At 41.4% G+C, this 15,422-nt stretch overlaps 1 protein-coding gene across 1 annotated transcript in view; it reads left to right on the top strand.

Moving 5' to 3' along the window:
- The first annotated feature begins 2,996 nt into the window (after positions 1 to 2,996).
- Positions 2,997 to 15,422, top strand: part of LOC109530237 (calpain-1 catalytic subunit-like) — a 19,650-nt gene continuing 7,224 nt past the window's right edge. Inside the window, exons 1-11 of the mRNA XM_019893849.1 lie at positions 2,997 to 3,060; positions 6,024 to 6,278; positions 6,751 to 6,820; positions 6,915 to 7,033; positions 7,564 to 7,697; positions 7,783 to 7,957; positions 10,289 to 10,363; positions 10,523 to 10,608; positions 11,431 to 11,505; positions 11,572 to 11,732; positions 14,947 to 15,116. Coding sequence (XP_019749408.1) covers positions 6,042 to 6,278; positions 6,751 to 6,820; positions 6,915 to 7,033; positions 7,564 to 7,697; positions 7,783 to 7,957; positions 10,289 to 10,363; positions 10,523 to 10,608; positions 11,431 to 11,505; positions 11,572 to 11,732; positions 14,947 to 15,116 — 1,302 coding nt within the window. The 5' untranslated portion in view covers positions 2,997 to 3,060; positions 6,024 to 6,041. The remainder of the gene's footprint in view (positions 3,061 to 6,023; positions 6,279 to 6,750; positions 6,821 to 6,914; positions 7,034 to 7,563; positions 7,698 to 7,782; positions 7,958 to 10,288; positions 10,364 to 10,522; positions 10,609 to 11,430; positions 11,506 to 11,571; positions 11,733 to 14,946; positions 15,117 to 15,422) is intronic.

A 15,422-nucleotide genomic window follows, 5' to 3' on the forward strand; every position in this document is an offset into this window, starting at 1 on the left:
CTCCCTCTTACGAGTACAATCAGAAATCGATTGTTGCCAGATAGGTAGCAGTGTTGCTATAAAAATACTGTTGAGATGAAAAAGGTTGTGTGGTTAGTAGCCTGTGAAAAAAAATTGTGTTTGGCAACACTCTGGCCTTTTTATTTTGCCTCCACATACACCACATACTTAACCCGGTTAGGGACGATTAAAGAGACGGATGAAAACACACTTCCATCCTTACTTAGTCCGCCCGTCCCTTTTAAAAGACTTCTTGTCCTCTGACCTCCGTCCAAAAAATGGGTGTCTTTCCGTGCAGGACGGACGGACTGTTCAGTCCCACGGACGGAATACCCATCTCTGCAAAGAATGATGCAAACAAAAAGAGACAAACTCAAAACACACACAAAACACCTGCAACACCCCCAACCCCACCGCAAACAGTGCACACACAGGAATGTTGCAAATATAAACACATAAATGCAGACAAACAAAAACAACTGCAAAAAAGAATTAAACGCCGTGGAAATCCAAAACACATCAACTCAAAAACAAAAAAAAAGTTGCAAGTTTACGCCGCTCGGGAGGGCCGCAGGACCGGTCCTGTGAGCTTCCATTTACCACCATCCTTTATTTCTCGTGTAATTATCGTGTAAAACTTCCTGTATGTCTTGTGTTAATTAGATATCATAGAAGCTTTTAGAAACAAACAGTATGCTACATTCTTGCTTTCAAGAGTTGGAGCAAATGACAAAGGAGGTCGTAAATCACAGTGAGGGAAGAATTCCTCTCCGTTTTGTTTGTTTTTCATGGAGCTTAACAGATCATCAGCAAGTTCTGAGGAAGCCTGATATTGAATCTGTTCATTTAAATCAGGCGTGTTGCAACAGGGAGAGATGGAAAACATGAAGTATAGCGGCCATCCATGACTGGAATTGCCCACCCCTGAACTAAGACCTCAAATTTTATTAAGTTCTAGTTTTGATATAGCAGTATATACGGTGGTACCATTACATTTGAGGTTGCTCGCCCACGGGTAAGTACCAAATCTATAGTGTTTCCATTTTTTTATTGGTGGCTTCGTCTATTATCTGCGTGATACCAAAAAGAATAAGTGGGTCTGTCGGGCGAGTCAAATTAATATTAAAGTCACCCATGATAAGTATATTATCTCCGTGAGTCACCAAGTCAGCAACAAATTCAGAAAATTCATCAAGAAAGCCAGTGTAAGGGCCAGGAGGATGACAAATAACTAAATGATAAAATGGTAATGAATCTGTGGATCGCATAACAAGAGCTTCAAAAGTTTTAAAGGCGCTGTTTGAGCGAGGTCTGAATTTGAGAGCAGATTCGGAAATAATTGCAGTACCCCCAGCCTTCTTACGAAGACATGCTACATGTGAACTCACAAAATATGGAGGTGATGCCTCTTTTAGCGGTAAAAACTCATTGGGTTTGAAACAGATCTCGCAAATACCGATCATGTTAAGGCTATGGTCTTTAATGAGGTCATTAACTAACATAAGACTGAGTTTCAATAGAGTTAGCTGTCGAGTTATGCTTTCTTTTGCATTTTAAGATTTTAATCAGCATCAAAACACATAAAATAGGTCGTTTTAAAGTCAAATTAAGCAAAGAGTAAGAAAATATATTACAAATAGAACTATTTCATTAATTGTGTTGCTGTTATCAGCGGATGGGGCGGAGGGCAGTTGCCTACAGGTGACCGGTTCCTCGATTTTTACTTGATTCGCTAGGTTAAAGGCCCTGGCTGTGGGCTTGCATCCCGTGGCTGTTGGTGAGTGATGCCAATAATGGGGTTTCCATTCAAATGTTTCGATTTTTAAGGTAACTAAGCGAAAAGGCGCAAAAACAAACACGAGACTTATTCCTGTTTCCATGTATTATTGTTTTGTAAATATAAAGAGGAGAGGAGAAAATGCTGGGAGATTACGTCATCTCCGTTACAGGTGATATTGCAGTACCACCTTGTGGAGGTTGAGTGTCACTGCACTTTGTCATGTTGCTGTTCCCTCCGTTCTAACGCCTGTCGCTGGCAGTAGCCTGACAACACGGAAGGTATCCTCGTGTCCGGGTATTATTGATTACACCATACTTCTAGCAAACTCTCTCTCTTGACTGGCTGCCAGCCTTATTCTTATTTTATTTATTATTATTATTATTATTATTATTATTATTATTTTGCAATTGACCACGATTTCGTGATATTGTTGATATTGGCGGTGATACAAACCGGCTCCAATAACGAGTGTTGATCACCGACACGCCATCATGCGCTGCCGGGGACAACTTCCAATGAAAAGAAGCTAGCTAAGGCACTGATGTCCATGCATTCTACAGTATGTAAACGCACATTAAAAAAAAGTGTTCCCTTGCAAAAAACACACAAGCAAACAAATAAACAAAAACAACAACTTTGCGATGGAACGCATAACTTTACAAGGGAATGCAAAGTTGCTTTATTTTTCTTCCATGTCACCTGAGGGGCTCTGTAAACAGTTGGATGTTGGGGCATGGGCCAGGAATTGATCTACAGCGCAGAATTTGACCACTTACATACCAGTAAATACTTTATAACCATAAAAGAAGAGGTGAAATTAATTTCAGAATGAATGTGAATGTCAAACCAATAACTATGTTATGACATTTTGTTAGTAGAATATACAATAAGGTTAAAAGTAGTGGTGGTTTTTGTGTGTCATTCAAATAAGCTACTAAAGCTAATTTATTTTGTACATGTTGGTGTGGCTCTGTGTGTTTAGAGCAAACTATTGCGAAACCTTGAACAAGCCGGGGCAGGTCGAATATTTTATCATGCAACAACACCCTACCAAAATGAAAGCGGATTGTGTTTTGTTTATTTTTTTAATGGTGTCATAGGCGGTGCTTCAGAGATTATTAACATATTCATTGCTGTGGAGCCTCAGGGATATGCTGGTATTACATAACACAACAAAACTAGCCTTCTCATGCATTCTGATCCACCGGCACACAACACAACACAACACAACACAACACAACACAACACAACACAACTCTACACACAACCTCTCTTCCCTGGTAAGTTATTCAGAGATTTTACTATGTGATATTTTAGCTACATCTGAACTTTAATTTTAAAAAAAGTCATTGAAGCAAATGCGCAAAATGTTTTTTATTAAGGTGGGCTTTCAGTCTCGGTTTTTAATTCAGATGTTGACTAGCACTGTGTTGTGATTGCAGATACTGAATGTCATGCAAATATGTATGTGAAAATTTACATCTGAAACAAATATATGCATGCAATCTACATGTGAGCTTGATCGGCAAGAGCGCCCATGCCGCTTCGCAAATGAAACCACCTTATACTTGGATTTTTTTTTTTTTTTGTTTCAGAACAACAAAATGGTTAGCAGCAAGGTGTGTTGTCATTGGTGACATATATGCATCCAAATGTCAAATTTGAGATCAGCCATTGTTTTATTAACCTGACATAACCCTAACGCTTAATATTCTTGGAGTGGTAAAACCGGCTCAATCACTTTGTTAACTTGGTTCATCTTGTTATATCAATGACAGCTTGATGTGCTTTCTTCAACGGTGTAAATGACAAGCACAGTCGTGTCCAAAATTTCTGACAGTGATTCAGAATCCAAGTTTCACCAACCTTGATGGTTAAAATGTTAAAATATTTCTTTTTTTGTAAATGGTATTTTTGAGTTAAGTTCAGTTCTGAGGAAGTGTCGTTGTAAATATTTTGACTTGACACACATTATAAATAAAAACACGCTGAAATTATTGTTTTACAGAATATAATGGGAACTTGAACATAAAATGTAGCTACAAACGCAGAGGCAGCAAAGTTAGTGAAACAAAAAATTGGAATCACCAAAAATGTTGGCCTTAAGTCGACAACATAACCAGGCAAAACCCGGGTTGCTAATGATGTGAATCACTCAAGGGCTGCTCCAATGTGATCTGTTTGGGAAGGTCGGGAAATTCATTATAATATTTCGAGCTGATTGGGCAATGCGGCAAACTTTAATTTTGACCAATCATCGCACCGGGTGAAGATGTTGTCATTGACATGCGCCTTGTTTTGACTCGCTGAGCACTGTTATCTCGATAATTGCCACGACGGCACTATGGCATTGACTTGTTTTTGCATAAAATACAATACAGTATGCAGAAAACGAATTAATTAATTTTGATGTTCATAAGATAAGATAAGATAACCTTTATTTGCCCCACACTGGGGAAATTTGCAGTCTACAGCAGCAAAATTGGGGGGGGGGGCAGTGTTTCTTTGTGATTGGTCTGCACAACCAGTGGGGTGGCTCAGCATGTGACGGATTTTGCAGCCTGTTAACTATCGTAGCCCACATGTACCGTTTTAAAGTGCTTCCCTCGGCTCTCTAGATTCCCATTTTTTGCCTGTCCCCTCGGCGAATTGTGCACGAAACAAACTCTGAATGAGAATAATGATAACGATAAAAGACATAGCGCAACAACTCTGATCACAAGCTGCAATTGCAGACTGCTGAGCGCTAACTACTTCCGGTGACGTAGGTCACGCGCCACCGTAGGTTAAAGATTTACCTGCTTTATTTTATTTTTTAAATACTTTTTGTGAAAATGAGACTGATAGGATGATTAGGGTGCAGTATACATGAACACAAAAAAATATACATGTATTACTAACATGCACAAAAACACACAAATGGTTGTTTATTTTTTTTCTCCTCGACACTCCTCCCAATCGACTTGGGACCAGTCCGCGATCTACCGGTTGATCGCGATCGACGTAATGGGCACCCCTGATTTAGAGTGTTCCATTAGCCTGTTTTTGGAATTTGGGAGGAATCCGGACTACCCGCAGAAAACACACACATGCGGAGAACATGCAAACGCCATACAGGGAGACGGAGTCAGAATCGAACCCTGCATCTCTGCACTGAGAGGCAGACGTGCTAACCAGTTGACCACCTTGCCATCCTTCTCAAATAGCGCAAGAATTAAGTCAGTTTACAGAGAATGTTATCTACATCAGAAGAGCTTATAGATTTTTTTTTTGCTCTATTGTTACTCAAGACACCAATTTAATTAAAATAATTGGGAAGAAATGTTGTCATACATAACAACACTTGTTTATATGGAATCAAAGAAACTTTTCCAACTGCGTAATCGTTATAATTTATAATACGAGAAGAATGTTGGGCGGCCCAGTGGTCCAGTGGTTAGCGCGTTGACGTCACATTGCAGAGGTCTTTGTTTCGATCCCGGCCTTCCTGTGTGGAGTTTGCATGCTCTCCTCGGGCCTGCGTGGGTTTTCTCCGGGTACTCCGGAGAAAACCAACACACATGACAGGCTAATTGATCACTCAAAAATTGTCCCTATAGGTGCGAGTGTGAGCGTGCATGGTCGTTTGTCTCTGTGTGCTCTGCGATTGGCTGGAAATTGGTTCAGGGTGTCCCACCCAGGGTGTCCCACCCACCCCACCCCCACAACTGCCCGAAGACGGCTGGGATAGGCTCCAGCACGCGACCCTTGTGAGGATAAAGCGGATTGGAAAATGGATGGATAGAATAATGTCCTTTGCCACTCTTATTTTTAAGTCCGTGGGAACCTGACAGTTTGACCGCAAGCCGCTTCCTCATGCTGGTCAACCTGTGGTTTTGTTTGGCTTTTGTTTGTGAAAATGGTTGTTTGTCTGTGTGTGCTGTGATTGACTGACGTTTAACCAGTCAATTGGAATAGGATAAATATTGATTGATTGATGGTTGGATGAAGTTGAACTCTGACTTCCAAACTAAGCAATTTCTTGGTGTTCATATTCCATTCATAAGTCACCTTCAGTATAAATAAATACATAGATAAATAAATGAATAAAGAACTGAAGCAGGGACTGACTGACTGCAAGCAGTATTTCCTCAACTAATGTCCACCAAACTGTAACTATCCAAACTGTCACCTTCATCTAACAGTAAGAACGGCAAAGACGGCAAGTTTGGTGTAATCACTTCGAATTCCTCTTCTTTAACAGAGCTAAGTCACTCGCAAAATGCCTCCTCCAGGCGTGTGTATGAGCATCATAAATGCACGTCACAAAGGAGATGGTTATGGGACCGTCGACAATCCCGAGGTGTTCTTCAAACAAGAGTACAAAAGACTGAAAGAGTTTTGCATCGACCGGCAAGTTCGCTACATCGATGAAATGTTCCCGCCCGACAGACGATCCATTGGCAATGGCATACTGAAACCTGATGACCTGAAACAAGTGCAATGGCATAGACCAGGGGTAAGCTTTTTTTATTGACAAACACTTGGTGGACCCTCAAAACTTGAACACAATTTATTGCAGTTCGTTGCGGGTGTACAGGTAAAAAGTAACATTTTTGGCACTAATAGCATGCGATTGAACAAAGTAGTTATCCAATTAATTGCTGTGAATAATGAAATAAATAACAAGTGCTGTAATATTTTCAGGGTGAATTTCGGTCAAATTCTGAGTTGCTTAACACCAAAATTAAATTGAGATTGTCCATCTTTATCCATTTGGTTTTACCTGAAGGAAGTTTTTGTTTTTAACTGTTTGAACGGCTTTGAATGTGTCCTTCAACTTTGGGCTGTACTTTTGTAATTGTCTTAAAACATAAAATCAAAGAGTCAATAGGACAGCTGTTGAAATCCATAGTCAGAACAGTTTTTTACATTTATTTATGGTCCAAAATTGGGTTGTGTACACAATCCCTCAAACATGTCTGTTTCAGAAATTGGTTCCCAATCCATCTTTTGTCGTCGATGGCATCTCAAGGTTTGACTTTGGTCAAGGCATGGTTGGTAAGAGCATGACTTCATTCAATGCAGTTTCCAAATAACTTTGAGGAACTTGGTATACCTACATAACCGATTCACTTATCATGTGTTCTCTCAGGAAACTGCTGGTTTCTCGCATCTTTGGGTGCACTGACATTCCAGAAAGTTGTTTTTCAGCATGTTGTGCCTCTTGAACAAAACTTTGTGAAGGACTACTGTGGACTGTTTCATTTTCGGGTAAATACACAGAGAAATGACATTTCCATTCAGATGATCAAAAACATGTTTTTATTCCTATTCTATTCAGTTTTTGAAAAAAAATCTAAACAGAATACAGAAGTCCCTCGGTTTACAACATAATTCTGTTCCTCTGATGGTGATGCAACACAAATTTGTTTGTACCTAGTCTTGCTCACTGATGCTAATACAGAAGTAAAGTCATAATTAGAATATGAATATTTACTGTAATTATGCCTTTGGTATAATCGTGATCAATAGTACTACTGTGATAGCCATAAAAACAATCAGATGAAAAAAAAAATGAATAGCAGTTATTGAGTATAACTTCTTGAACCACATGACGTCCTTATGTCGCTGTGCAAGCTAGCTCATTGTGTGCCCTTTGTAACCTTAAAAAAAAAATCATAGGTCCATTGCGACTCAGACCCCTGTAATGGAAAATAAAATAAATTGTGATTTAAACATACAATTGCTGCACACTCAACAGAAGAAGTATTGCATTGGTGACTTAATCTCTCACATTTCAGTTCTGGAGATTTGGCAGATGGGTAGATGTTGTCATCGATGACAAGCTCCCAACAATCAATGGCAACCTGCTTTTTGTGAGGTCCAAAGACCCAACAGAATTTTGGCCTGCTTTGTTGGAGAAAGCTTATGCTAAGTATGGACATATGTGTCTAAATCACTTCAATAAAATCTGTTCAGTTTTGTAGTCTTTGCAAGTAATTCCAATGTACTTGTGTCAGAGTGTGTGGTTCCTATTCAGACATGAGTTCTGGAACACCCGATGAGGCGTTGGTGGACTTCACAGGTGGTGTTCACATTTGTATCAAGCTGTCAGATCCTCCGCAAGACCTTTGGGAGCTTATATGCAGAGCCGGACAATCCAAATCACTGATGGGATGTGGCACTCCTCAAGGGGTAAGCACAAATCTACCATACAAGAAATCCATCCATCCGTTATCTGAACTGGCTATGCTCACGAGGGTTGCCACGTGTTGGAGCCTATCCCAGCTGTCTTTGGGCACTAGGTACCCTGAAATGGTTGCCAGCCAATTGCAGGGCACACATAGACGAACAATCATTTACACTCATCATCACATCGAGGGACAAACTAGAGGGTTCAATGAACCGACCATACATATTTTTGGAATGTGGGAGGAAACTGCTGTACTCAGAGAAAACCTACACAGGCACGGGGAGAACATACAAACTCCACACAGGAAGGCCGGAGCCCAGATCCAAACTGTAGACCTCTGTACTGTGAGGCGGATGTACTAACCATTCTGCCGCCAAGACAATTCCAGAATTTGGTATCGTTGTGTTAAAGCACTTCAAGCCCTGCCTGAGCCGGTAGCTTCTCGTGTTGGAGGGGTTTGGGTGTCCCAATGAACCTTAGAGCTAAGTTGTCTGGGGCTTTATGTCTCTGGCAGGGTCACCCATGGCAAACAGATCTTAAGTGAAGGATCAGACAAAGCACGGATCAAAAGACCCATATGATGTATACAAATATTAGAATAAAATTTCCCCTGCCGGGATGTAGGCCACCCCCTCTGTAATCAGATCTGGAAGTGGGGCTCAGTGGCGAGTACCTGGTGGCCGGGCCTACACCCATGGGATACTGCCGGACTTAGCCTGAAAGAACAATGGTGGTCCCCCTTCTCATGAGCTCACCACCTGTGAAAGAGGCCAAAAGGGTTAGGTGCAATGTGAGCTTGGCGGTGGGCAATGGCCTTAGCTTTAGAAGTTGGCTCGAGGGACATTAAATGTCACCTCCTTGCCAGACAAAGAGCCCGAAATGGTGTGCGAGGTCAAGATGTTCAGAATAGACGTAGTCGGGCTTGCCTCGATACATAGCTTCAGCTCTGATACCAGTCCTGAGTGTGGTTGGACCCTTTCCCACTGTGAAGATGCCGATGATCAGAGACACCGAGCAGGTGTGGGCATACTTATGGCTCATTGCCTATACATTTATTAGTCTCCCTCCACCTGTTGTTTGTCCTTATGCACTAAACAACAGGTGAGAGTACCCACACTTTTTGGAGTCCCTGGAATGATTGCTGGAGAGCGCTCCTGCTGGGGAGGAGGCAGGCGATGGGTAACGCCTAGCTGAGCGTTAAACAGCTTTGGTGGGCATCAAGGCAAATACTCGGGCGAGGGAGAAGTTTGGTGAGGCCATGGAAAATGACTTACATTTGGCTTCGAGGACATTCTGGTCCTACCTCACAAGGGGTATGCAGTACCCCATTAACACTGTGTAGAGTGGACATGGGATCAGCAGTGACCTCGACTCTGGACATTTTGAGTAGGTGGAAAGAATACTTCTAAGACTCCTTAATTCCACCAACACGCCTTCCCATGAAGAAGCAGCGTCTGGGACTCTGAGATGGGGTCCTTTCTCTGGGCTTGAAGTCACAGAGCTGGATAAATAGCTCTGCGGTGATACGGTCTTTGTGGTGGATAAGATCTTCCCAGAGTTCTAAAAGGCTCTGCGTGTTGCGAGGCAGCTACACCATCGCATGAACATCTGGGACAGTGCCTCTAGATTGGCAGACCAAGTTGGTGGTCTGCCTTTTTACCACTGGGTCTGTTCCAACTACAGGATATCACACTCCTCAATCTCCTTGGAAGTTCTACTCAGGGGTGCTGTAGTGCAAGCTCCGTTGGGAAATCGAATCTGGCTGCCGATTCTGTAAGTTTATGGTTCTGTATTATGTTACAGGGTTGGGCGTGGCCTTGTGTCTTTCAGTATTTAAGCTCTGGTTGCTTGGAGACACGTCACCAGAACATCTTGTTTCCTCCTATGCCCTTTGTCAGGCGCTTTACAACTGCTGTGTCCAACCCTGGTATTTGTTGTTCCTTTGTTCATGTAGTTCACTGCGTGTGGGCTTATTTTGGTTTGTATTTTTGTATATAAAGACTTTTACTTTGCGATGGGTAATATATGGATTATTCTCTGTCCTAAATTCAGGGAGATTGAAGAAAACCAAATCTTTTAGCCTAGATTCTTTAATACCAGGGCATTTACGGATCATAAATGTCAGTTTAATTCACGCTATGAGAATAAGCTTGCATATAAAAGAAAATCTTTGGGTAAGATTAACTTATTGTTATAAGAGCCCATGAAGGCAAAGTCTGTCACGCCACATCTTGTCAAATATGAGGAAGTACATGGCGAATTAAAATGCCATTTTGCTAATCTGTCATGGTGTATTATGTGATTACTTAAAACATGCTTGCTCTGACTTGTAGGAGACACCGGCCAACACTGTTCTGCCAAATGGATTGGTCCAAGGTCACGCATACACAGTCACAGGGGTCAGAGAGGTAAACTCTTGTGACTTGTGTTTTGAGCATTAAAGTTGGAACAGAAAGTATAGAACCTGACCATTTGTGGTTAAGTTTGGTCTGAAAGTGTTTCATTTAGGGTTAGAAATGTCTGAGTGCGCAATTAACATGGTGTTCTCTGTTGACTTTACGGAACAGATAATGAGCCGGGGCCAAGCAGTATGTCTGGTGCGTTTGTTAAACCCCTGGGGCAGGGGGGAGTGGAATGGAGACTGGAGTGATCGGTAAGTCCCATCAGGACAAAGCAATCACTGTCATTCGTGATTTGACTTTGAAATTATTTTCTGATAAGAGAAAATAAAATCACAATTTTTTTTGAGGCCATACAAAAGAGCCTAAATACGGACTGAAGTCTTAATTATGCTTGAAAATATGCCATTAGGTGCCCGTTCATTTTTTTGTATTAACCTCATATACTAATGCATGAAGGCCAAAATTATAAATTCGAGCCAAATTCAGAGTCGATGTACAGTGTATTAGATTTGTTTTTTTTGAATGGTTTTTGGAAATGTAAACAATTAAAGACACCAATTAATCAATGAACATGTTTTATTTTAAGGTTAAGTAACGTTAAGTGTTAGACTATAGGTAAATATTGAGTCAGATGCGCCGCTAAAATCGTCATGATTGAATGCTTTTGAAAAGGCAAATTCAGCGAGGAATTGCGACTGCTATCGTTCCTCCCAGACACAAAATAAAATCCCCAGAAAAGGAACATGATCAAGTAATGCTGGACTTCTCAAATTTAGTTACACGATAAATTTTATATGCTGAAAGGAAAAGAACTGTGTACGAGTGCTTTACTTCACATTTAAGGAGACTGTACCACTGCAATAACACAACGAAAGATGCCAAAAGAGTATTGGTATTTGGTATATTTCATATTATATACGAAATGACAAAATATAGTATACAACATAGAGCGCAGATCTTTATAGGTTGCACTCATCACATGATAATATCTCTGGTATTTTGTAGATGTGTGCTGTATTTTACTTGGTGAAGTGTGAGGAGTTATAAATGATGCCTCTCCTCCAAATTACCAGGTCACCTTTGTGGGAAACTGTGAGCCCACAAGATCGAGCTCTGTGTCTTTCTGTGGTTGACAATGGGGAGTTTTGGTAAGCGCCTTAAGATTCAAGTGGTAACACTCATCAGTGATTCTAACCAAACAATCATTCGCACAGGATGAGCCTGGGCGAATTTTGTAGATTTTATAGTGATCTTGACATCTGCTGTATGTGTCCCGACTTCCTCGATGGAAACTCGTCCTGCCATTGGAAGACGTCCTACTATGAGGGGAGATGGCTTGCTGGGAAAACAGCTGGAGGATGCTTGAATAATCGTGGTACTTTTGGAATATCTGGACTGAATTCAGTGCATAGCTACCAACTGACCTACAACTACCTACCTATACACAAACTTGATTCCAAACTCCATCATCAACATAAAAGAACAAGACAATACATACAAAAGATTTAAAATTTAAAACATATGCACATATTCACCAAACAACTAAATAATCATTGACCTGAGAGGAGACTACTAAACCAATGCTTCCACAGGAAGATAGCATGTAGTCCTCAATTTGATGCTTGTCAATGTCATGATGGTACAATTCTCAGAGTTCTTCAGCCAACACCTGCAGCCACGAACATCTCGCTGGAAATACACCAAAGAGTGGAGTGCAGTGTGCTCTGAATCAAGCCACCTTCACTCCATCCGAATATGCGGCAAACTTGCAAAGCAAACTATTTGCTTGAGCATACATGGAGCGACATTGCCTGGACATGACTTGGTCATCCTTCAGCTGGTCTGTGATGAGATAGCCAAGATATTTAACTTTGCTTATACGTCTCAAGTGATATCACCTGCCAATTTGAATGAAGGAAACATTCGACCACATCGTCATCTAGATTGAATTTCATATCATAGTCAACATCATATTCAGAGCAACATTAGGAAGCTGGGGGAGACCAACACTGGGGGGGACTGAAGACCAAGAGGTCATTCGCATACATAATATGATTCACTGAAGGATTGCCAATCATCCACTCAGTATTACAGGCGGTCAGGCTGATAGAAAGGTCAGGACTGTGCCATGCTTTGCTTTGAAGCCAAATTGGTTGTCAATCGAGGAAATCATCTCCACAGTTCACAGAATTCTGGCAAGGGCTATTTTTTGTCTATAGCAAGGGTAGGGAACTTCAATTCCTTGAGAGCCATATCATGCCTGTTTTAGATCTAACCCTACTTCAACACACTTGATTCAAATGATCAGCCCATCAGCAAGCTCTGTATAAGCCTGAAACGATCATGATCAATTGAATCAGGTGTGTTGGAGTAAGGAGGGATCTAAAACAGGCGTGATATGGCTCTCATGGAATCGGAGTTCCCTACCCCTGGTCTATAGCCATTGGGAACAGCCAACTTTATCTGATTTATCCTGTATCACGGGAAATAAAAAGACAGATATTGTACCCGGCAAGAAATCATGAATTAAGAAGGCATTGAAGCAAATGACAACAAGGGGGCTCATCTCATTCTGTCATATTTCATGTGTTCAGTAGTGATGTGATCCAAATCCCTTGTTTTGTGAACTGAAAGTTTAATCATAGTGTGGGTCACCTCATATGAAAAAAAATGCCTTCAAATCAACACACTCAACCTAATCAGGCGAATAAATATCGCTTTTAACAGTTAAATTAGGTGCTGTAGTGCCGTTGCCACAGCTCAGAAATAATGTCAACCCCTGAGATACCAGATACAGTGCAACATGGGCATAATTCTACAACTGTTAAGACCCTTCACCACCTTCCAAAAATCGGCCAAGTAGTCAGAGCTCATAGCTTGTTGCTTTATTACATATCAGTCAGACAGCATATGTATAAAATGCCTAAGGATGTTTCTTATGTTCAAACATAGGCCCTTGCCTCAGACTACCAGGTAACACTCATCGTCATCCATCCATCCATCCATTTTCCGATCCACTTTATACTCACAAGGGTCGCGGCGGGTGCTGGAGCCTATCCCAGCTGTCTTCGGACAGTAGGCGGGGGACACCCTGAACCGGTTGCCAGCCAATCACAGGGCACACACAAACGGAACACCATCAACGCTCACACTCACACTCACACCTAGGGACAAGTTAGGGTGTTTAATCAGCCTGCCATTCATGTTTTTGGAACGTGGGACAAAACCGGAGTACCCGGAGAGAACCCACGCAGGCCTGGGGAGAACATGCAAACTCCAACACTCATCTTTTAAAAGATAATTTTGCTCCCTCGCCATATTCTTATTCCAGGGTCAATTGCTTTCATACGAAACTCACAAAATGACTCTGTAGACAGAAAATGTCTTCCCCCTGCTTCCAGTCATTACAATTTACATCACTACACTAGTGGCGGATGCTGGTCTGTCAAGGAGGGGAAGCTCAATTTCGGCTTACATCATAAAATGTGTCCGTTTATTTATACATGAATTCTACTCTCCATTCCTTTTCAAGAAAATGATCTGTTACCCTGTCATACCAACAAGGCGTCTTTTCCAGGGTCTTAACTGGGGTGATATAAGTCAGTCTGCGAACACAAGCAACTACAATAAAACCCACCAAAAATAAAAGATTAATTTGTCGCTAGTCGTTTTCAACAAAGAGAGTGTCGCTAAGATGACGAGAAGAAGTCTCCCGTTCAACTCAGAACAGAATGAGAATTGAAAAATGCTCCCACGGATGCCTACCCCAAAAGATCGATGATTGGCTCATTTCGCTGTCAATCAAAAGAGATTCAGACTCAGACAGATCATCCAATCATCATGCAGAAAAGCTCAGTGTCCGGGCCAGCCCATAAACGCCCACTGTCCATAGACTCCAGAGACGCTGAGCGTCCGATGGACGCGACAAAATCAGCATTTATCCAATGACTCGTCTCGTTTCAATGCATTGGGACTACCCTCAAGACACCCAGCATCCGCGCCGGAGACGCTCAGCGTTCACACAGTTTAAAGCACAGTGAAGCTGCGGGAATGAATGAGAACAGAGTCGCGTCGTAACCAGTAATAAGAAGCTGATTCTGAACAAAAGTTGAGCGCGTTGTAGCACATATTTAGTCAATGACATGTACACACAATTGTATGTACACACATATGTTTGATCACTTATATTTTGACATTTTAGGGGAAGTTGAGCTTCCCTTGCAGTCTGAGAGCAATCTCCTCTGCACTACACCGTATTGCATCACAGAGAACAATATTACTCAATGCGCTATTTGTATCAGCACCGTAGGTAGCAATATCCTCCTCTTGTCTAAGTTATTTTTGTTGCAGAACAGTTTCACGATGAAATGTCGACTATTTTGGGAAACTTTTCATAATTTTTCAATAAATAGGAATCGTACTAACAAAAGACACATTGGTATGGGTGTCGATGCAGTGCAGCTCTCGAGTGTAATTAAAGCGAAACAGCAACAAAGCAGCGCTAAATGCACGAGTGTGACTTCGAAATGCGCCCCCCCAAAAAAAACTGGCTATTGGAAAAATTGACAAATTGTTTGTTTACATTACAGAGCAGAACTTCTGGACTAATCCACAGTATCGAGTCCGTGTTGGCCAACTTCACAGTGAATGTGCTTCCAAACGTGGGGAAAAAAACATGCTGGTGTCGCTCATGCAAAAGCCGGACAAAAGAAACAGAGCCCTGGTCAAGAATCTTCATATTGGATTCTCAGTCTTTGAGGTCAATACAGTAGTAGCATGTTTAATACTAATGCTGCCATTATTCAAATATGGGAACCATACTGAAATAATGCTGCTGAGCCAAAAAGTCAAATGAACAAAACAGTTCCGAATACATAATTCAACAAATAAAATAGCTCAGCTTACTTGACTTATTGGTAAAAAGAATAGAAGAAATGTACACCGCATGATTAGCTGGGTTTATGTGATTGAAATTGTGACAGGATTATTTATAAGAGCAATTTAGTTTTAGGTTGGAGGTTCCACTGTATTTGTATTTACTGAGATTTGGACTATATATATATAT

Source organism: Hippocampus comes, unplaced genomic scaffold (genome assembly GCF_001891065.2).
Source record: "Hippocampus comes isolate QL1 unplaced genomic scaffold, H_comes_QL1_v1.1 scaffold221, whole genome shotgun sequence".
NCBI classification, from domain to species: domain Eukaryota; kingdom Metazoa; phylum Chordata; class Actinopteri; order Syngnathiformes; family Syngnathidae; genus Hippocampus; species Hippocampus comes.